Source organism: Myxocyprinus asiaticus, chromosome 47, assembly GCF_019703515.2.
Source record: "Myxocyprinus asiaticus isolate MX2 ecotype Aquarium Trade chromosome 47, UBuf_Myxa_2, whole genome shotgun sequence".
In the NCBI taxonomy this organism is placed as follows: Eukaryota; Metazoa; Chordata; class Actinopteri; order Cypriniformes; family Catostomidae; genus Myxocyprinus; species Myxocyprinus asiaticus.
In genome coordinates, this window is record NC_059390.1 from 13,469,917 (window position 1) to 13,494,438 (window position 24,522).

General features: G+C 36.9%; 1 protein-coding gene and 1 long non-coding RNA gene across 7 annotated transcripts in view; both read right to left on the minus strand.

Annotated features, from left to right (window-relative positions):
* Positions 1-1,841: 1,841 nt before the first annotated feature.
* Positions 1,842-8,226, minus strand: LOC127436927 (uncharacterized). Its single transcript, XR_007896482.1, has 3 exons — positions 7,869-8,226; positions 4,554-4,588; positions 1,842-3,714 (listed from the first exon to the last, which is right to left on the minus strand). It is a non-coding gene; the product is annotated as an uncharacterized LOC127436927 (long non-coding RNA).
* A 12,785-nt stretch (positions 8,227-21,011) lies between these two features.
* LOC127436902 (plexin-B2-like) overlaps positions 21,012-24,522 on the minus strand; it is a 163,413-nt gene continuing 159,902 nt past the window's right edge. For all 6 annotated transcript variants that reach the window (XM_051691403.1, XM_051691401.1, XM_051691399.1 and 3 more), the window contains 5 exons: positions 24,266-24,413; positions 24,104-24,168; positions 23,936-24,011; positions 23,219-23,293; positions 21,012-23,131 (listed from right to left, as the gene is read on the minus strand). In XM_051691403.1, coding sequence (XP_051547363.1) covers positions 23,027-23,131; positions 23,219-23,293; positions 23,936-24,011; positions 24,104-24,168; positions 24,266-24,413 — 469 coding nt within the window. In that variant the 3' untranslated portion in view covers positions 21,012-23,026. The remainder of the gene's footprint in view (positions 23,132-23,218; positions 23,294-23,935; positions 24,012-24,103; positions 24,169-24,265; positions 24,414-24,522) is intronic.

Genomic DNA, 24,522 nt, shown 5'->3' on the forward strand with positions numbered 1-24,522 from the left:
AGCAACTAAGCGACATGATCTCATTCATTTTCAGTGAGAGCTGTTGACATCCAGTAACATGAGCGACAGCGAGAAGACGTGTCAGTGGAGCTCACGTCATCCGTCTCGTGTGTGATAATGGCACTGAGTGCAGGCAAGGCGGATGAGTTAAAGTTTCTGTGAGCGATTTCACTGTTCTAGATGATTTGTCTTTAACCACATGCATGGATATAATAAAAAAATTATTTGTGGAAAAGTAAGTTTGATTCGTATATTGAAAGATTATTCATCTTGTTAATGATACGATCCAATGAGCACTGCTGCAGTTCATATAAAAACACTCTTCCCATGCAGAATGTTCATTTTTAGCAACAAGAAAACTTGTTTCTAAAAAAATTAGAATATCTTAATTTTACCTGCAATATGTCTCATCTATGATCAGATTTTTAAAAGATATGGCTTGACATGCAGTCCACCAGTAACATTTGACCAGTGTTGGGTGTAATCTGATAAAGTAATTAGTTACTGTAATCTACTTGCTTTTTAGACAAAAAAAAAAACAAAAAAAAAAGAAAGAAGTGTGACACATCCAGGGCTGAGGAGTAACGGAATAAATGTAACGGGATTACGTATTTAAAATACAAAATATAAGTAACTGTATTCCACTACAGTTACAATTTAAATAATTGGTAATTAGAATACAGTTACATTCAAAAAGTACTTTGATTACTGAAGAGATTACTTTGCATTTTATTGTCATTTGTTTCATTTAATATTTAGTCCTTTCAGATGGAAAAATGTATACATATAAATGATGTGATCCAAAGTGCATTTGAACAGCGGTGAAACACTTTCTTATGATGTGTTACATTCATATGAGCAGACATAAGTAAGTTTGGAGCAGAAGAAAAGACCTTTGATATTAGGGCAAAAATCGTATTCTTGATAATAATTATTTTATTGTTTTCCTGTAAAAATATCTAAAAATCCTTAAAAATCGAATCCAGGGCATGCTGAGTGACTCCAGCCAAGTCTCCTAAGCAACCAAATTGGCCCGGTTGCTAGGGAGGGTAAAGTCACATGGGGTAACCTCCTCGTGGTCACTATAACGTGGTTCTCGCTCTGAGTGGGGTGCGTGGTGAGTTGTGCGTGGATGCCGCGGAGAGTAGCGTGAAGCCTCCACACACGCTATGTCTCCGCGGTAACGCGCTCAACAAGCCACGTGATAAGATGCACAGATTGACGGTGTCAGACGCGGAGGCAACTGAGATTGGTCCTCCGCCACCCGGATTGCGGCGAGTCACTACGCCACCATGAGGACTTAGACCGCATTGGGAATTGGGCATTCCAAATTGGGGAGAAAAAGGGGAGAATTTTTTTTTTTTTTTTTTTTCATAAAAAATAAAAATCCTTAAAACAAGATCAGTTTGATTATTTTGTTTTAGAAACAACACTGCATAAGATATTTAGGTTTCTCAGAGAATGTATTTTTAACATGTGTATTTTGTCTTACTGTACTGGCAGAGTTTTTATAGTCAAAACAAGTGAAAAAATCTACCAGTGCTGAAGAAGTAATCCAAAGTATTTAGAATACGTTACTGACCTTGAGTAATCTAACAGAATACGTTACAAATTACCATTTACAGCAAGTATTCTGTAATCTGTTGTGAAATACATTTCAAAAGTAACCCTTCCAACACTGAACACATTACATTTTAAACACGTGTAATCAGAGTACAGTTACTGACTTTCAATGAAGGTAATTACTTTCAAGTACATTACTTTGGTTACACATTTTTTGTAATATGTAAAATACATTTAAAATATGAATTCATATGTTCATATGAATGTCTGTTTGCATTCTTTTGACAGCTGAAGAGTGTGCGACAAAGAACGAGGAAATAAAAACATTATTTTGAATTGTTTTGAGTGGAAAAACAGAAGTGTTTTAGAAAGTAACTTAAAAGTAAGTTTATGTAATGCAATTACTTTTTCCATGAAGTAAATAGTAAAATAAACTGATTATTATTTTAGAGAAGTAGCTGGTAATTTTTAGTAGATTCCTTTTTTTAGTTACCCAGAACTGTTAGTGACATACTGTACAATACAGTACAAGGACAAGCGACATTAAGCGGTTATGTTGCTGCATGTGTGAACGAGGCTTAGGTAGTCCCACCCATTTTATATTTATACGGGCACTCGAGGTGAATTGCTGGTGGCACAAGTGAGTAATTTAGCCAGGAGGAAAGACAACTGCTTAGAGTAGAAATTTTTCCAGGGAACTGCTGCTTTACATATGAAGTTGTTGCTGGTGAGAGCTGTACCTGAGAACTACACAAATTTTTAGAATACGTCACCTGTGATGTAAGAAAGAGCATTGACACACTCCAGAATGGGTGAGTTAGAGCAGGGGTGCATGTCTTCCAATTTTAGAAAAATAATTGAATCCTAGCCGAAAAAAATGCCACACAACTGTTCAATTTCTACTTTCTCTTACAATTCATTAAACAGATTTACATTGTACTGAAAGTCTGTACAGATTGACGAGAGGTCCATATAGAAGAGAGAGATTGTGAGGTCTGTTTTGATAAAGACAGAATAAATGTCATGGGAGTTCATCTAGAACCTGCAATGCCAGCTGGCATCCTTCCATGCCACACAAATTGGTCTCTCATTTTGTCCCTGCTGAGACAAAGTGTGGCTCACGCTGTCTCTTTTTGTCACTCTCCATTTTTCTTCCCCTAAGTCTTGTTCCAGCTGACCTGATGCTTAAAAGTGTGAGTGCTGGCCTACTTACACGGTCCTTGATGTTCTCTTCCAGGGTCAGGCGGTGCTAGAGATACACTCATTTTAAAAAATGTGCCATTCTTCAGAGGTTCTCAGTAGGTCATTCTACTTGGACCAAAGAAATTAAAGCACCTAAAACACAATCTTAAACAGTTTTCACCTCTGCACAACAGAGTACAGGGCTTGAGAGTAGCAATCTAATCCATCAATACAGCAACACACTCTTTCAAAGGTACAGTACTTGAAATACCACTTCAGTGCTCTTGCTTGTGTGTTTGAAAACACCAAATGGATTCTGTTTTATACATACTATACCTCCCTGTTTAGATCAGAGTAGAGTATTTAAAAGGAGTTTGTTTAATTTTGATAGATTTTGGATCACTTTGAAAGGGGTGAGTGAACCAAAACAGACTCAAGATTGGACAGAAAGTGCCTTAAAAGTCCCTTTTATCCCCTTGAAACAGTAAGGCCTTCGTGACACCCCATACTTGACATGTAACATGTAGAGAGTAACAGTGAGAAGGTAATAAGTCCTTGAGGTTTGACTTAAGAGCTGAGTGACCAAAAAGTGCACAGTGTTCCACGTTTATGGCCACTAAAAGACCCAAACGCCTCTTTTGTTTTTTGTTTTTGTTTGTTTTTTTGAGTGTTGTGGCCCTGTGATTGTCATTTACAGCTGTGTTTCAGTAGGCTGCCTGAGGAACAAGGTGCTGGTAGCAATTGCCCTTATTAAATATGCTGATTGTGTTGCACACAAATGCATTTTTTATCAGACCTCTGACATTATCAGCAGAACTAAATCCAGTTCAGTCTCCAGAGAGTTAAATTTGATAATTGGCTCTCTGAGGGTTCCATCATGTCCCAATGAGCCAATCAACAATGACGAAGGTTCCGTCCTGCTGAGATTATTACACAGCACTTTACAGCCAAGATTCCCTCCGGACAGCGCTGTGAGTTAAATAAGAAGATAGTTATAAAATTGCACACAAATATATACCTTATAAATCTAAGTAACCTTGCTTCTCTGAATGATTTCTCTTGATTTGCAAGCTCAAAAATTAAATGCATGGAAAAGTGTAAGCATTTTAAAACACCATGCTATTTGATCAATAATGAATTATTTAGGATGGGAGGTATGGTTGGCCTTAGTGTGTTGAGAGGAATTAAAGAAATAGCTCACCCTAAAATGAAAATTCTCTCATTATTTATTCACCCTCATACCATCCCAGATGTGTAAGACTTTCTTTCTTCTCCTGAACACAAACAAAGGTTTTAGAGGAATATGTCTGCTCTGTAGGTCCATACAATGCAAGTGAATGGTGACAAAACATTTTAAAGCTCCAAAAATGCATAATTATTTTTTTTATATATATTTTTAAATGCAAGTAATTTTTCCCTATAAATCTTGACATCTGCAGTCTCCTTGGCGATCATGATTTCAAGCTCGATTACACTTCCTAGCTCCATCTAGCGCTTTGCGTATGCGTCTAGCACTAGGAAGTGAAATCGAGTTTGAAATAATGATCGTGCCTAGAGACTGCAATGTCAAGATTTATAGTGAAAAAGGAGTTATATTTTTATGGAATCTTATAAATTACTTGTATGCTGCCTTTATGTGCTTTTTGGAGCTTCAAAGTTTGGATCACCATTCACTTACATTGAATGGACCTACAGAGCTGAGATATATTTTTAAAAATCTTAATTTGTGTTCTGCAGAAGAAAGCAAGTCATACACATCTGGGATGGCATGAGGGTGAGTAAATGAGTATCCCTTTAGATGGGCTTACCTTTATCTGTGCTTTCAGCTCTGAATATCATTATTCTGTTGACAGAAAAAAATGAGTAACATCTGGTTAAGCACTGGCCACACACATTCAGGTACATGTGCATCTTCTCACACACAAAACACAAAGACCTGTGTTTGTTAGCACTCACTTAGGCACTCAGCAGTTTCCGCTCTCCCCATAGACAGATGTTTCTCCAATTAACACATCCCAGGGCCTTCAGGAACAAACTACCCCCCCACCCCCCCCACACACACACACACACCCACCCCTACTGTACACCCTACTGTGTTCTAACTCGCACCACCGTCTGAAGTGTAATTCAATGCTTTAATTTAGGATCTTTTTGATTGCTCTGTGTCTCTGTTAATTCAGACATGAGACCAGAGAGAATTAAGGAAATTGGTTTCTTTTGTGTGAGTAATGAATTTCAGGAAGAGGATGCTGATGTCCAGCACACTGAAGAAACTAATCTCTAAGGCACACATACGGAACAGAACTCTAATTTTCTTTCTCTTTTCAATTTATATATATTGAGCAGGTAGGGAGGAGGAAAAACAATTAATGATAGTCTGAAGCAGGTGCAGTCTTAATGCTCAGAGCTACAACAGAATTCAAAATCAGCTCATAATGGACTAAAAACATCATCCCACTAAGTAATGTTCATTTTGTTTTTCACATCTAAAATTTGGAACACTAGATCCATCTACTACTAATAGTTTTACCATATCTTTATCATCTATTTACTATTAATATTAAACCATTAGTATAATACTATTCAAATATTTCAAATCAGCAATACAATCTGACAACAATTTCTTCTATTGGTATGTATACAAGAGAGACATCCTACAGCATGTCTCTGGTACTACTACTACTACTAATGATAACTAAATTTAAATTTTCCGAGGGAACAAGCCAGCAAAATAAGTTGTGCCCACACCTCCAATGACGTTTTCTTCAATATTTCTCTTATTAATAGTGTAACACACAAAAAAAAGATGACATAACTGTATGTATGTATGTATTTTTTTATTTATGTTTTTAAATATGTTTTATTTATGTATTTATGTATTTATGGAAGTGCCAATATATATACACACACACATACAGTTGCAATCGAAATTATTCAACCCCTCCAAGACAGTAAGGATTTACAAAGGTAAGCTTTTCTGATGACCCAGAAAAGTTGAGTGACACATTCAAAGTCATAGTGTGAATATATAACCTAATATTTCTATGTCATAATTATTCAACCCCTATTGCATGTAGCTGTTTCTTAAATATGTAAGGCTACACAAGTAATTGTTTTAAAACAAAATTAAGTCATCAATCTGCAATGGCACTTATTTAAGTTTTAAAATGTAAGTTTAGCGTTGTAAGCAAAACTGTATTTCTATGCAAAAACAAAAGCTAATAGAGGAGATTATTTCATTACCCAAGAATGGTCATGGCTGAAAGTACATTTCCAATGCACTTCAATTTCCAACAGACAAAGTTGGCAGCACCATTCATACATTTTTTAAATATGGTACAACAGCAACCTTCTTGGGGTGTGGAAGAAAGCAAAACTTCAAGGGAAATGTTGACTTGAATATTCAAGAAGTAATTAGGAAAGACCTGTGGAGTCCTGGAAGAAGGTTTTTATAGACGTATGACACTAAACTGAAAATGAGTTTTAAACCCATGGGTCAGCAGTACATCTGGAGTAAGATGACAAGATGATGACAAGAACGACATCATCCCCACAGTCAAGCATGGAGGTGGGTCAGTCCTGTTATGGGAGTGTTTTGCAGCTGCAGGAAACGGCTATCCTGACTATGTGACTGACACCATGGATTCTTTCAGGTGTCAGGCCATTTTGGCATGAAAAATGTGATGCCTCAGTGTGTAAATTGAAGCTCGGTGATCACTGGACTTTCCAGCAAGACAATAACACCAAGGATACATCCAAGTTGTCCAAAATCTGGTTCAGGGATAGGTCGTGGAATGTCCTTAAATGGCCCTTTCAGTTCATCATTAAAATCCCATTGAAAACCTTTGTTGGGATTTCAAGGAAGCAGTGGCAGCACAGAAACCAAAGAATGTCAATGAGCTGGAAGCTTTTGCTCATGAGAAATGTGTACAAATTCTAATAGAGAGGTTTCCGAAGCCTGAGAACACTTACCTGAAACATTTATTTGCTGTTATTAAGGATAAAGGATGCTCCACAAATGATTGACTTTGGGGGTTGAATATTTTTGATATGACATTTGTGGAGTATTTACCCAAAATTTGGGTAAACTGAACTCTTTGTTCTCAAAATCACTCAAATGTGCATTAAAAATGTACTTTGTTTACTGAGGTTTTAGTTGATGTGTTTTAATTCACATCACCAGAATGTATTGCTGGTCAGGGGGGTTGAATAATTTTTATTGCAACTGTGTGTGTATATATATATATTGGCACTTCCATAAATTATATTTACATTATGATTTCCTATCTGTGTAATTTTACTATCACCGGATATCTGTTTGTTACATGAGAAATTAGTACTACATTCATACAAATAAATACTATATCACATTGATTTTATGTGCAACGATGGTGAATCATCACTATTCCATTTGCATGTACACATAAACCTTAGACATGCTATTTGTTACTCAAGGTGGTGCTGTTGTTTCAGTGATTGACTTAATTTACATTTGGAATTGCTATTTGATGAAGAAACAACATGGAAGTAAACTATAGCAAGTGTAACACATGAACAGTATGATATGACTATTATCATTTGGGTGGACTCTTGAAAGTAAGTTGTGCATCTGATTAGACTCAAGAGTAGCTCAATATGTGTTTGACAGCCAGTTGCATCTCATGAAATTTCAGTGTGAAAATAATGAATCCTATAAAACATCAAAATATATTTTATTCTATTATTTTCTAACTGTCTTAAAAATATTTCAAGCATTTTGAAGATCCTTTTGTGACAGATATGCATGCCGGGTATCTAATGGCCTGAATATATAAGAGTGTTTGGTGAAATTCCAAAGCATTTAAGGGTTAACTCAGATTCATAAATACTGTAAAATATTATTCATTGTTAGATCATGATACCTAATGCATTTACAAATGTTAACAAATGTAATCTTTTGATAAAATACTACAGAACTATTTATAGAAATGTATAGAACAAACCTTAACCAAAATTTTTGAGGAATATCAATTCATTGCTGCCTTGCAAGCTCTGTAATAATAATCAAATACAGTAATAATAATCAAATACAATCTTTTGTCAGAAACTGTCTGAGTGTGTATAGTGCAGTATCTTTATCTCACCTTTCTGTGTAGAGGGTTTCTGGCCAGTGGCCACGTTACTGAGGTCCGCAGGTAAACCTACATACACACCACCATAGTTCATTCTTTTCTCATCATCTGCAGACGAATCGTCTTGCCTGTGGACTCAGAACCAGAAAAGAAACAAGAGCTGATCCGACGGACTGATGTAAAAGGCAAAAAAGCATATTTAAACCCTGACAGGTTTATTAGAAACTTGTGCGTGTATCTTTTTGCAACCTATTTGAGAATCAGGGTTGGGAGGGTTACTTTTGAAATGTATTCCACTACAGATTACAGAATATATGCTGTAAAATGTAATTTGTGACATATTTCATTAGATTACTCAAGGTCAGTAACGTATTCTAAATACTTTGGATTACTTCTTCAGCACTGGTAGATTTTTTCACTTGTTTTGACTATAAAAACTCTGCCAGTACAGTAAGACAAAATACACATGTTAAAAATACATTCTCTGAAAAACCTAAATATCTTATGCAGTGTTGTTTCTAAAACAAGAGAAATCTAATTGATCTTGTTTTAAAGAATTTTAGATATTTTTACAGGAAAACAATAAAAAAATTATTATCAAGAATATGATTTTTGCCCTAATATCAAAGGTCTTACTAGAAAAAAAGAAATTATGATCCAATGTGAATTTTCTTGGTAAAAAAATATGATCGTGCCTGGTAACTTAAAATGTAAAATGGCTAGAAATAGCATTTTAGCTTAGCGTAAGGCTGACAATTTATACAAGGTTTATTTCTATTTCTTCTGCTCCAAACTTACTTCTCTGTCTGCTCGTATGAATGTAACACATCAGAAGAAAGTGTTTCACCGCTGTTCAAATGCACTTTGGATCACATCATTTATATGTATAAATGTTTTCCATCTGAAAGGACTAAATATTAAATGAAATAAATGACAATAAAATGCAAAGTAATCTCTTCAGTAATCAAAATACTTTTTGAATGTAACTGTATTCTAATTACCAATTATTTAAATTGTAACTATAGTGGAATACAGTTGCTTATATTTTGTATTTTAAATACATAATCCCATTATATGTATTCCATTACTCCCCAACCCTGTTGAGAACTAATGATTGCAGTCAAGAGGCAGTTTTATTGATTGAACGACTGAAGCATTAATACCTGCCACTTTTGGCAATTTATTTGTTTAATTAACTTTATCAAAGTGTTGAGGGTCTTGTGTCAAATTGTCATTAGTTTGGAGATACCATCTAACAGAGATTTTTGATTCACAGGTGTGAATTCTGCGTTATCAGATTTGTCATCGCATTTACAGTGTTGATAAGTGCCACGGTTTTGAAGAGAGACAATTAATGTACTACATATCTGCAGGGATGGCATTTTATTGTGCTAATTGTGTGTTTTTCAGTGGCAGTCAGGGCCCTGATATCCATGTGCAAGGCTCTCTCCTGCTGAGAGGGTGCTTGTTGTTCATGTGTAGGAAAATAATTCCAGGAACTGTTTGGGAAATGACACATAGTGGTCAAACTCATGTTTTTTTTTTTTCTCTCTGAATCTGATTGACAAGCTGTTCCAAAAACTGAAGGACATTGTGAAAATTGCTTGAATACTTCTTATTTATCTCATTCTCTTTCTCTAAAGTCAAAGTCTTTGAACATTTTTTGTGATTAAAAAAAAAAAAAAAAACATTTTGGAAAAAATGACCATGGTAACCACAGTTTACGCCTTAATATATCAGTAACAGTTACTGCTGTAAAACCATAATAAATAATAAATAATATCTCCTTCAGTATAACAAGCTTTCAGAATCTTGGTCATTTAGTCAAATGTATGTTCTTTTAGTAGCCACTAAGATACGTATGAAAATGTACTGTTACATTAAAGTACTAATAGATGTAGTATGGTATTTTGGTAGATATGTTTACCATGGTAACATTTTTGTAAGGGGTGTTCTGGTAGTACTCACACATCTTTAGCTGACTCAGCTGGATCTGCAGAAACAAACAAACAAATTAGGATGTCATGTCACATGTTCTTTGATTATATTTAAAAATGAATAATTTGAAAGGTATGTGGAGATAAAAATATTGAAATCTGATTTATCCACTTTATAGTAAATAATATACAAATAGTTCAGACTTTCTGTAATCGTTCTGGTATGAAGGAAGATTGATACATATAAAGAATGAGTAACTGATGTCGTTATTCTGTTATTACATTGTTATAACTATGAAGGGAAGTGTTGTTGGGCAGATTTGTAATTCACTGTAAGAGCTAGAGCTTTCGATCTCAGTCCAAACATCTAACCACGTCATGTCAATCAAATGATGAGTCATCTACCTACTGTAACACTGTGTAAGTGTGTGTGTGTGTGTGTGTGTGTGTGTGTGTGTGTGTGTGTGTGTGTGTGTGTAAGTAGCTGGAATCATATTAGCTGAAACTCTTCAGACCTATTAGACCCTTTAGAATGTGCCTCAGCGCATTCTGTTAAGCTATACATTGACTATACAAAAATTGTCTGAATAAAAAATGATAAGTATAAAACTACAATCTGTCTGGCAAAAAAGAAATACAAATTAGAAATACAGTATAACGGTGAATTCCTACAGACTCAAGCTTCATTCATGGCAAATAGCACCTTTTCATTCCCATCAAACACTGACAGTTATACTCACAATGGCAGGGTTTGATAGCTGAACTAATATCCTTAAACTGTAGTTTATATTGATTCATGCCCATTTCTGCTGTGGCTCTTGTTTATTTGTGTGTGAATGTGCCTATGTGAGATGACTCATTCAGTAGCAGTGTTCAGATCTCCTGATTTTGTGTAAGAATGACTGAGGGGACAGAATGTTCACATACACATCCAAACACTCATCTGAGTACAGTCAGAACTGAGAAACACATCAGTCTTGTAGGTCCTCATCTCACGGAACATGTCCCAAAGGACTCTCTAAGCAGTCCACAGACCACACACTCTCCCTTCCCAGTGGTGTAAATAAAACACTATTCATGAATATCATTTAGTCTTAATGAAAATGTAGGCAGAAAGAATTAACTTCACAAGTACATACTGTAAGAATAGCACATTATATGTACACTTTAAGTTCCAGGAATTTCGTAGAACAAACAACTACTCTAAAATGTTTTGAAGACCAGTTATGATATACTTGATCTATAAATCTACTGGTATAAATAAACTGGTTTGATAGACTCCTGTGTAAGATGGTTAGAGTGTGAATGTTGACACACACACAGATCTCCCATTCACAAAATGAGCATAAACTGTGTTTTGGCAGCAGCCAATTGTGAGTGGGAAAGAGAGAGACAACTAGAAGACTAAACTCACATGAGACTACATTCTTGTTTACAAAGTCTGCACAAACACACACAAGATATACCTACACTATCTCATACAAATAATTGTAAAGCCACTTACCTGCAGCCGTGGTGGTAGCAGTGGAATTTCCACAGCCCATTTTTTCCTCGTAACTTTGGCAAAGTGGATGATAGAGACAGAAAAAAGAAAGAAAATGCAGAGAGGAATGACAAGGAGGGAAATTGAGAGAAAATTGATGTAACAGGATAGAAGAGAGGAAAAGAAGAGAGACAACACACTAAAAGAATGAAAAAAGGATCACTGGAATGAACAGGGAGAGAAAGACAGGGAAAACGGAAGAGAGGGATGAGGATGCAGGAAGTACAGTCTGACAGCAGAGTCAGAGTGTGTCTGAGCTGCTACATTTCCTGCACTCCCCTTGAGCTGAACACTTATACAGAGAGAGAGAGTGAGAGAGAGAGAGAGAAATGTAGGTTGTAAGAGGTATTTCCCCACAGTGGTAGAGTTACCCAGGTAACGGGGAGAGAGAGAGAGAGAGAGAGAGAGAGAGAGAGAGAGAGAGAAATGTAGGTTGTAAGAGGTATTTCCTCACAGTGGTAGAGTTACCCAGGTAACGGAGAGAGAGAGAGAGAGAAATGTAGGTTGTAAGAGGTATTTCCTCACAGTGGTAGAGTTACCCAGGAAATGGAGAGAGAGAGAGAGTTGGAAAGAGGGTTGATAACCCAGCTTTGTTTTACCAAATAAAAAGAATGAAACCACAATGTGTGTGTATTAACATTCCCTTTAGATTACTTTCAGAATCACACAATCACACTAAATACAAGCATTCTGAGTAATACACATACACAAGCTTTTGAGCCCAATCTTTTCTCTCCTTTTTTCAAAATAAAAGGCAAGCTAGGCAGACAAAACTAAAGTATCTTGCATGTGAAAATGGTAAACAGTCAGATATAAATGGACTGTAGCTTATTAGGACCAGAACACACATCCCACACACTTAAAATGTCTTGGTATCCATGTTTCCCAGACATTTGAGCAGGCAGGTGAAGACACAGTCTAATTATACATGCTATTATGGGTTGTTTCTAGTCTCCAAGCAGGGTAGAGCACATAATAAAGAAAAGACAAGACATAATACCATTCTGTGTGGAAATGGTGACCTATGAGCTGACCTTTGCCATATACTCTATAGCGCTTCAGAAAGGTTTAGTAAGGGATAATGTACAGTCATCTTGTTGTTATAGCAAAATAAACCCTGATAGGATGACCAGGACCCTGATACGGAGGGGTCTTGTATCACCCTGAAGGGGTTTATTTTGTTTATTACATGGCTACTAACCAAATGAATAAATACATGAATATAAAGTATTGATTTGCGGTGAAATTATGTTATTGTGTGAGAAGAAATAAATCTCTGAACAGCTGAAATCAACCTCCGGTTTGTGTTGGAGTTCTGTTGGTGTTTATTTTGTAATTAATGATCATCTGACTGCTCATTATGCATCTTATTACAAGACTTCTTTGCTATATAAATAAATAAATGCACATGAAACATTGATTTGAGTTTGAATAGTTTTTTTTAGCTTATTTGTATAGATCTCACAGTGATCCGAGAAGCAGGAACGATGGCTCGCAAATGCCCTCTGATATGTGGATGTGCTGTGGTTACTGAGCAATATCAGACCATTTGGCACCAGACTGACCAATCAGAATAGAGTATTCCAGAGAGCTGTGTAATAAAAGACAATAGCACTGAGCACACTGTTATCTGTTACCTATCTTCATCATAGACTGTGTGGAAAGTAACTATTGATTAAAAGCTCATGCTACGACAAACATGTGCTACAATAGCCTCAAAAAGTATTAGGACCAGTTAAGTCACTCTTGAATTTTTTGAATTTCATTGCATTAGGTACTGTATGTAAAGTATAAAACCAACTAGCATCTACAAATAAATGATGCTAAACCTTTTCTGACAATTAGGTGTAGTTAGTTTATCACATTAGCAATAGACATGTTCCACTAATATCAATGTAAACAAATGTATTTTTGTGAAATGCGTGAAGCTGACAGACGTATGTTGTAAACAGCCCCTTATTCACATCATGACACAGCACTAGTTAAAGTTTCTTAAAGTTACTCTTCAAAAAGCAGCCTTTTGTTTTGATTGATTATAGGTAAATATTCCTGTGTTAATTTTTTAAAAGCTCTGTTTATTCTCTGTATCTGTATACTGTTTTACTGAATGAGAAACTGCTCCAAACGATTCAGTGAGTGAGCAGTCTGAAGATTAGAACAAATCGGACTGAATCATGAATCCTGAACATATTCAGAAAATTCGCTAAGCCGTTTTTGGCCAATTCACTGAAAAGAACCGCCTCAAAAGAATGACTCATGATTCTACATATCCGACAGAAATATTCATTTTCAAATCAGGCAGGAAATGGGCTAAAATTCAATTAAAAATTCAATAGTTCATTCAGAGACCTGAGTGTAAAAATTAAATTCAGCCTGTGAATGCGATGAATTTAAAAGTGGAATCCATACCTGGTGTTCTACTAAAGAAGTCATTTAGAAAAATGGTAAGATAAGTCAAATAGAAAGTAACTTACACAAACTACACTCCTGGCCCTTACAATCATAAACTACACACTTAAATACTTAAAGCCCCAGCCAGCATCTTCTCTTTCAGTTTCCAGAAATAATGTGGGGGGAATAATATTCTTATTTTACTCTCTGTATTCAGCCCTGTAATGAGTCATACGCTTGGCCTTTTTGCTGTTTTTTTGAGCACTACTTCCTTCAACATTACATGTAGATTAAAACTTCCTGAGAACGTTAATGGTTTAATGTCATCAGGCAAATGTACAACTCCATTTAAACGTTAAACTCAGTTAGTGTTATTCTGAGTCATGAGAAGCCAGAGTTCTAAAACGATTGTACTTTGTACTTTTACAATTACCATTTTTCTCTCTGGAACACATGTCCTTCTTTCACCTCAGCTAGAATGATTGTAGTGCATCATTTGACCAACAGAAGGCAGTACAATAACATTTTAAACAGTTTGAAAGGGGAGAGGAAACAAACTTGGTATTGTTCATCTATTCGAAATCAAAAAAATCAAAATAACTGTATGAAAGACAAAACGGAATAAGAGGTTTTAGAAGCAGAAACTGAGCAGGAGAGCACCTGAAAATAGCCACAAAGGAAAGTGAACAAACAACCCAAGCACACAACATCTAATCTAATGTCCTTTAGCTTGTTGTTCTCTGGTAAATGGCGTCACAGGCTTGTCTTTATTCCGGAGTTAACCGACTTGTGTCCATGCTTTACTCATGAGGAGAGGAAGTGATCAGTGTCCTAGTTTACATTGCACAAGCTACTAAGCCTCTAGGCAGGACCAATCAGGAGAAAACAAGCCCTAATGTGCACCACTTAAAAATAAACAAAACAAGATAGGGATGGAGGAGCTGGAGAAGAGAGAGAGATAAGGTTATACAATTCCCCTTCACCTCTTCTCCTGGAATGGTTAAACCCCTTTTTAGGAAGATCTGTCAAATGTGGTGGCATCCAAATTTACCTTCACCACATCTAGCTTTGTTGTCCTCCTCAGTCTCAAGACCACTCAAGATGCTTTTATAACAGCTTTAGACGTTACCCACAATCTCACAGTTTGGTCTAATAGTCCCATCAACTGCCTGGCATTGCTTTGAAATGCAGTTGAAAACACACTTAATGTATGGGCCATACAACAAACTCTGCAGATTTTTTAAGATGTTAAGGGGTGGGAGTCGCGTGGTGCCATGCGATGGTCGGTCGTGTGAACGGCGAGCTCTGCACACTTTGCTAGTTTTTAATACTTTTTGTTTCAAACCAGTTTGATTCTATACACTCTGTTTCATAACAGTTCAATGAAGACAATGTCAAAGAATTCAAAATCCTTGGGCTCTGGAGACATTAAAAGACACTTACGTGCTCAAGCTGATACCCCTGACAGGCTGCAGACCAGGGTCTCAGTTGATGCTGATAAAGGTTGTAGCGGACTTGGAAGATCTTGCTGTAATACGTCGATCGATCACTTCCATGGAAGCGAAATTCTCTGATTTGGTTACAAGAGTGGGGGACGTCGAGAAACGGATAGATTATCTGGAGTCATCGGAGAGGGAATTAACTGCTAATTCGCTAGCGACCAAGGCAGATTTGTAGTGCGTCTGGGAAAAGTTGGAAGACCTTGAGAATCGTAATTGGTGAAACAACGTCCGAATTGTTGGAATTCCTGAAAACGAAGAAGGCCGATATATGGTGAAATTCCTAGACGAGCTCTTCCTGAGACATGATCTGGAAATCGAGCGAGCTCACAGAGTCCCACAGCTCAGAGATCCGCTGAGGGACAAATTATTCCACAATTTGTTTTGTGGAATAACACTCCTTCGGGACAGTTGTGGATGAATCTGCTCGTTCTTTGTGCTTATGCCTCCTATTAGATAGAGTTTGCTTTGTGGAATATTTTTTTGCAGGACATTGGAAGGATTAGGTCATCTGCTGCACTTATGAAAAAGCTGGCTCACTGAACATTCGTTTGACTGCCCGAGGAAACTGAACGGTTTTAATTTTTTTTTTTAATATATATTTATTTATTTATTTATTTGTGTGTGTGTGTGTGTGTGTTGGTTCCACTAGAGGCTGGAGCTTGTTTTGGAGAGGAACACATCTTCGGGACAGTATGTGGATGACTCTATATGTTCTTTGTGTTTATTCTGCCTATTGGCTGGAGTTTGTTTTATAGATTTTCTTGAGATACATAATTCTCTCAAAAAATGTGTATAGCAGCACCGGACTTGAGCAATCCGACGGCAAAGTTGTTGCGGGGGCTCTCATAGGCGTACATGGATTGTTTGAGGTTAATGTGCACGTTTTTTTTTTTTTTTTTTTTCTGTTTTGTTTGGGGTTTGATTGTTGCACTAATGTTTGAATGTGGTCTTTATATAAATTTTGACACACAATCTATTTTTTCTGTCAAAATGTCAAATGTTAATGAGTGGATTGTCTCTCTCCACGTGGAATGTGAATAGGTTGGGGCACCCAGTAAAAAGGTTATTTCTTTTCTTAAACGTAAGAAATATGATATTGTGTTTCTTTAAGAAATGCATCTTTCCACACAGGAAGCTGAAAAATTTGGGAAGATATGGGGTGGACATATTTTCTTTAGTGCTGGCTCAAATAAGAGCAGGGGAGTCATTACATTGATAAGTAAGCATCTACAATTCAAATGTCTCAAACAGATTAAAGATAAATTAGGAAGAGTCATTATTGTTTTAGCAGAAATTCAGGGGCAAAGGTTGATTTTGGCTAATATTACACACCTAACGTTGATGATCAGGGATTTTTTATAGATCTTGAAGGGATGTTGCAAGCCGCTGGCACCCCTCATGATATAATATTGGGAGGAGACTTTAATCTTTTGATGGATTCAGTCCTTGATCATAGTGAAGCAAAAGTGTACAAGCACCCACGAGCAACATTGACGCTTCACAGGATGTGTAAAATCTTGGTCTTACAGATATTTGGAGACTTTTGAACCCATCTGGTAGGGACTATAAATTTTTTTCATCAGTCCATAAGATTTTTTGTAGAATAGATTTATATAAGTATCTGTTGTGGATTGCTCAATAGTGATCTTAGTCTCAGATCATGCCCTGGTGAGTTTAGAGGTGTTGCCACATACGGAGAAAAATAAATCATATAGTTGGTGCTTTAATGTATCCCTTTTGCAAAATCCTGAATTCCAACAAATGGCTGAAATCAGTGTTTATATGGAGACCAACTGATCCTCATTATCCTCTGTGGGCATGGTTTGGGAGGCACTTAAGGCGGTTCTTAGGGGTCGGACCATACAGTATGCCTCATTCATCAAAAAGTCCAAAGCACGAGAACTCGCGGAGTTGGAAGGAAATATTAAAAGTGTTGAGGCAGAGCTGAAGTGCCAAATGTCATCTGATGACCCGACTTAAATACAGATATAATACTATTTTGTCGCAAAAGGTGGAGTTTTGGCTATTCAGGGCAAGACAGTCATACTTTGAGTCGGGGGACAAAGCAGGGAAGCTTTTGGCTAGATATAGAAAGCAGAGAGAGTCTTTTTCTACCATTCCCTCAGTGAAATCGCAGGTGATGAAATTTTTACCTTGGCCATTGATATTAATTATGCTTTTAAAGAATTCTATCTTGATTTTTATTGTTCCATGTCTGCGTCTACTGATGAAGATATTAGAAATTATGTGGAACCATTAGAACTCCCTAAACTGACAATTGAGCAAAAAAAATTATCTTGATTCTGAGAGAACCTTGGAGGAGCTTGGCAAGGTAATTATGGTCTTGCCTACAGGCAAGGGGCCAGGCGGCTTTGCTGCTGAATTTTTTTTAGATCTTATGTTACAGAATTGGCTCCATGTTTGCTAGAAGTTCATACGGAATCATTAAAGAATGGAAAGCGTCTGCCAACCACGACACAAGCATCAGTCTGATACTTAAAAAGGACAAAGATCCAAGTGAGTGTAAGAGTTACCGTCCAATTTCCCTGATGGTTAGACGTTAAAATATTGTCAAAAATTCTGGCTAACCGATAATGACATTTTTTATACATATAGATCAGAATAATGTAGATTATTCGGGGCCGCAGCTCCTCTGATAACATTAGGCGTTTCATCAATACCATGTGGTAAGTGGCAAATGACCAGACTCCGGTCGCTGCCATCTCACTTGACGCCGAAAAGGCGTTTGATATGGTAGAATGGGATTATCTTTTTAAGATTTTGGAAATATATGGGTTCAGAAATACTTCTATTGGATGGATTAATTTATTTTATAGACACACGGTAGCGGCGGTACACATAAATGGATCAATTTCAGATTATTTTATTCTGGATAGGGGCACCTGGCAGGGTTGCCCTCTCTCCCCATTATTGTTCTGTCTTGCCCTGGAACCATTAGCAGCCACGATAAGAAGGGAAAATGATTTTCCAGGGGTGGTGGCGGGAGGTATGGCACATAAACATTTGCTTTACTCTGATGATATTTTATTATTCGTCTCCGACCCCACTAGACCTATGCCTTGCCCCCACATAATTATTAATTCCTTTTCTAATTTCTCAGGATACAGAATCAAGTGGTCTAAATACGAAGCTTTAGTTCTGACAGCATACTGCCCAGTAACGGCTTTTCAGCCAGGCACCTTTCAGTGGCCCAAACAGGGCATTAAATATTTGGGCATTTTATTCCCAGCAAATTTGTCTGATTTAGTTAATTTTGACCCCTTAATAAAAAGGTTTTCGAGCAATGTGGGCAGGTGGGCTTCATTACATTTATCTATGATTGGGAAGGTTTGTGTTATTAAAATGAATTGTTTTCCAAAATGTACTACCTGTTACAATCTCTCCCTGTAGATGTTCCCCCCCTCTCTCTTATTTCAAGCAATTTGATTGCATAGCGAAGTCTTTCATTTTGAATGGTAAACGTCCCAGATTACATTTCAATAAGTTACATAGGCCGATAGACAAAGGTGGGCTAGGCCTACCCAAGATTTTGTTTTATTATTATGCATTTGGTCTCAGACATTTGGCTCATTGGTCTCTTCCACCTGAGAAAGCCCCTACCTGGTTTAGTATTGAACAGGAAGTTCTGGCCCCTATTTAGCCTTTGCAAAGCCTTTCTATCAAACTAACTAGAGAAGTTAAGTTACACCCCGTTGTCTCACATTTGCACTCGGTATGGCCAAAAGTGTCCAGAGTGTTTAATTTGGACATTTATTTAAATGTTGTCTCGAGCATATGGCTGAACCCCAAATTATGTATTAACAAGCCCCCTTTTTGCTGGTCAGAGTGGATCGGGAGTGGGGTTACTCCACTCGGTGGCCTATATAAGAGTGGAGTGTTGAGATCCTTTGAAATTTGGTTAAACATTTTGGGATTTTCAGATCTCAGTTCTATAAGTATTTACAGCTGCGCCACCTGCTCTGTACTGTTTTTGGGAGTAGTTTACACCCCCCTAAAGCGGCAGATACTCTGAGAGTGGTGATTACTGCTTTTGGAAAAGGTCATGAGGCATCAGTGTATTACTTCCTGCTAACTCAGAGTCTGGGGGACATAACTTCAACTTCTCTTAAGCGATTATTGGAGAAAGATTTCAACTTGGTGTTGGAGGAGGGAGTGTGGGCTAGGATTCTAAATAACATCAAGTCTGCATCTAGAGATGCAAGGGTTCGCCTTATGCAATTTAAGATTTTACATAGTCTATTGGACCCCATCTAGATTGTATAGGCTTGGTTTTAAAGACACACCCACCTGCTGGCAATGTCAATCAGAAGATGGGAGACACAACCCATGTCTTTTGGGAATGTGTTAAGATCCAAGAATTTTGGTTGAAGATTCAGAGTTTTATGTGTGAGGTATTAGGCACTCAAATAGTGAGGGTTAAATATTGATTCTGTTTGTATATGTTTTGCTTTTCTTTGTTTAATAGATAAATCAGTAAAAAATGTTAATCACAAAAGATGTTAAGGGGCTTCAAAGGGGCTATTCATAAACTGCCACATTCCAACACTGATAATTAATCGTTGGCATTAATGGAAAATACACTTTCACGAAAAGAGCACAAAATAGGGCTTGAAGTTATATTTAAGAGTAAAAATATAGTATCTATTTTTGCTACAATAAAAATGTATGTCACTGTTGTATGATGTAAACAAGGTCAAAACCTTTGAAGTGGGGCAGGCTAAAATAAGCAATTTAGCTCATTTTCATGCCGTTACATAATATCTAACATATATTATAGTTCTCATTCCAAATATGGGTTTTGTGCCTTTAAAGGAATATTTCAGGTTCAATATAAGTTATGGTCAATCAACAGCATTTTTGGCATAATACCGATTACCATAAATTTTATATATATATATATATATATATATATAGACCAGTCCCTTCTTTTCTTTAAAGCAAAAATTGAGGTTACAATGAGGCACTTACAATGGAAGTAAATGGGGACAATTTCCGGAGGGTTTAAAGGCAGAAATGTAAAGCTTATACTTTTATAAATGCACTTATGCAAAACTTGCGTATTATTTGAGCCCCAGTTTTTGAAACTGTCATTTACTATTTAAGTGTTTAGTATTTAAACCTTTATTCTTGTTGCTATACTTTAAAACAGTATTTGAATGTTTAGGAATTTAATAAAAATGTAGCAAATAAGCTTAAAAAAAAAAAAATGGGATGCTGGCAGGCATCTCTCAATTCGACAGCCCTGGAGGGATGGCAAATTTCAGACCAGGGCTTTACAGTATAATGTATTATACTGTATATCCTCATTTAACAGACCAGCAGCTCTAAGAAACAAGCAAACTTACATTTAAAAAAAGTCTTGAAAAGATAATTGCAGGTAGTCCAGATCAAATATATTTGAGAAGTTAACATGTCCTGCACTGTGAAACTGAACTTTCTTTTTTTTTCTTTTCTTTTTGCTCATTCTTTTTTAATTATGCATGTAGCTTTTATGACCTCATATTAATAATGTAAAAATCTACATGGAATGTGTACTTTAAAATTTGTCACATTGCAGGACTGAAATTAACTCGTCAAGGCAAAAAGGGATTAAAACTGGGTGAGAAACTGGAAAGAAATGCTAGTCAGTACACAGAACCTAAAACACATGCACTTTCACTAATACAGCCATATACATTTTAACCTCAAATCTAAAAACAGGTTATCATCAACTACTCATGTGTTACTGATATGTTATTACACAAAGACATAGAAACATATCTAATGTCCCTATTGCGATTTTTTAATGCAGACAATCACCACACAATCATTATTACTCGTATTCTTTAAGGCACTACCTGGTAAAGAAAGGCAAACAAGAAGCTTTACAATAAGCCATTGACACGGTCATTGCAAGACAACAGATCACAAGTGGGCAGAGAGAATTATAGAAGCAAAACGAGAGAGAGAGAGAGAGAGAGAGAGAGAGAGAGAGAGCGAGAGAGAGAGAGAGAGAGAGAGAGAGAGAGAGAAGAGAAGAGCAATATGACGATTTGAACTTGGCAGTCTGGCTATATTTACAGTTCAAAGGCATTTCCTGCTGTGTCCATCATGCTCAGAAAGGGCGGTGCCAGCCTCCCTTTGGCTGCGATGTGACTTTGTCACATGCTTTAAATCAGCAACCAAAGGCAACACAAGTCTCTCACAAAATAAAGTTTGTGAACAAAGAATACAGTCCTCATTTGTGTTGTCATCAGCTTGTGGTGTTTGGCACATAAGAGTCAGAACGTCCAAGTAGGAAAAACAGTACCATTCACAGATTAAAAACAAAAAACATCCTTTAGATGACAGACTTACCATCAGCTGCCTTTTTATGTAACCTTTTACACTTTAAGCTAGATAATTTGATATGAAGCTTATTCAAACAACTTATAAAAAAATTAAAACAACAAAGGCTACAGATGATTGTGAATAGATGAGAAATAAAAAGTCTTTAAACTTTGGTACACTCTAAGCCATAAACACCTGTATCCATGATAAGATAAAATAGTACGAAGAGACTAAACTGATATTGATGACATCTAGAGATATCTTGATTTAACTGGCATCCAAGTCTCAGTCCAAACAATTGCTGTTAAGGCAAATAATGAGAAAGCCATAAACATTCGGATTTTGTCAAATCTAAAGATCGCATGTGCTGTGCTGTCAGCCCTCTTTCATGTGTGTCTGTTAAACAGATCTCTGTTTAAAGGGATAGTTAACCCAAAAATGAAAATGATGTCATTATTTACTCACCCTAATGTTGTTCCAAAACCCATGACGCTGCTCTTTTTCCAACTGGAACAATATGAAGGTAAGTAATGACAGAATTGCAATTTTTGGGTAAACTACCCCTTTAATAAAGGCAATCAGCAACACATGCTTTGAACTAATCAGTCTTATATTGCTGATTTAAAATACAAAATCATAATTGTGCCATAAAATAAAAGCCAAGCTATATGCCGCAGTGCAGATATAAAAGCAAAGATGGTACAAAACAGATAAAACTGCAAATTGCCTTATCAAATGTGCTTTCACTGTTTTAGACATAGACAGTCACTCAGTGATCATAATGTCTGTTCTTTGCACTGATACTCTATTTATCGTGGCTAAATTAGAAACCAACTATGACATTATTGTACGCAATCACCAGTAAAAATACATTAAAAATACTTGGGAGGGACAAAAGAAGCCTGGCTTTGACATCAGCATCACAAACACCTATACAAAATCATAGTGCTACCATAGAACCCGCAGGATGTGACATTATCACCGCACAGGAATGAGAGTGGCACATAAAAATTCACAGGAAAACAAAATAGTAGGCGTCCACAGAAACAATAATCAATCTCTCATTTTGTTTTAAAGCCTCTTGTAGCCTTTAGTGTAAAAATATATTTACATATAATACTATTCTTTCATTTCATCTACACAGGAAGAATATACTGAACGATTATTGGCAGAGGAGAAAAAATAAATGCTGGATGTTTTTCATTGTGCATGTGCTGATCTGAGAAGTACCATAGAGAGTTTTCATTTTTCCTCAAAGTTTATCAAGTACCCCTCTGGTCAGAGTGTATATTGGTCCCTCTGAATCAAGAGCAAAGCTGAACGCTCCCTAGCTTCTCGTTCACGCAGTGGAGGCTCCATTAATTTTTGAGTCCTCTGGAAGTTTTGTAGCACACTGAAGTGGGCTGTGTCTTGAATTTATTGGCACGTCCTTCTTCTTTCTCCCCAGCGAGTCTCTGCTTCTTGACATTAAAGGTCAGTCACTTTATTCTCCAACGCAGCGGCGATCTGCTGCAGTCTGAGGGTCAGCTGTTTGCTCTGGGCGGCAGGGTCGTCTTCCAAAGACGAAATAATCTACAAACGACATGACAAGATTCAAGAATGTGAATGATTGATTAGTGTTAGGCACAATCAAGACATTTAATTTGTAATAACACCTACCCCATCGAAGTACTTGCTGGCATACTGGTAAAGCTGATGTAATGCAACTTGAGTGTTCAACTTATCTGTGTGAGACTGGAAAAGATAACAATTCAAACCTGTGTCTTCAACACAAAAAACATGAGTGGCACTTGCACATGCAAAACTCGCCAGCACTATGCTAGGGTTTTAGGGGTGGTTGCCAGGGCATTGCTATGCGGTTGTTAAAGTCGGGGTTCCAACTTCTTTTGCCAAAGAATTTCCCTGACTTTTCCAATTGTTCGTGATAAAGATTTTTTTGTTTTTGTTTTTTTGCTAGATTTTTAAAAATCAAATGTTTTCTAGCCAATTAAATATTCTTGAGCTAAGCATAAATATAAGCATTTATATTCACTATTGAAATGTTCTTATTTTTCCAGGTGTTCCATAATGCATTGCTATGTGGTTACTAGGGTGTTCTTGGATGTTGCTTACTGCCCCATGTAAAAAAAAATCCCACCATCAAGTCATGATATTCTGCTCCCTAGAAATGGCTTAGGTGTCTCTTTCAATGCAAATCTGTAAGAGATTTTTCACTTTTTTATCATCCTCCAGGCGAAAATCACTTTGTGATTCACGTCCGTTGCATAAAGAGAGCAGGACGAGTTATGCATTTCATAGGTTTATTCAAATGAGCAATAGTGATAGTGATAATGATGCTTGTCTATACACCATTAAAAACTACACACACAAACTTACACGTGAAACCTCTGCAAGGTGCGTGTTCATGTCCTGGTCACTGACTGGAACCATCTGACGGATGCCTTTGTAATAACTGAAGAGAACAGAGGACAGAGAGAATGTCACTGGTTACTTCTGTTGTGTTTACATTGTACTATCACACTGATCAACAGAAGAGATACCTACTCATCAACCATCTTCTTGTAAGTGGATATTTCCTTTGCATATAGCAGCTTGTTGCTTGGGGACTCCTGTGAAGGAGAGGTCAAGAGAGAGAAAACATGAGAAAGCAAGGTACGACGACACCAAAGGATTCATAAACTACATCTTCAAACCTTGATGGCTCACCCGGGTCAGTTTGTGGTCAGACTTGGTGCAGGCGTCCATAAAGGTCTGGGCGATGACGGATAGAGAGGCATCCACCACCTCCGTCACGTGAACGTCGAAGATGAAGTGCGGGTTTTTCAAAATGTTTACCCAAAACCGCAGAGGCAGACTGCAAAAACACACAGCCACTTACATTTCTGCTCTTGGCAAATGCATTTTGACCAAATGACTTTGCATGGACGTAAATATTATATATTACATAGTTGCATAGCTTGTAG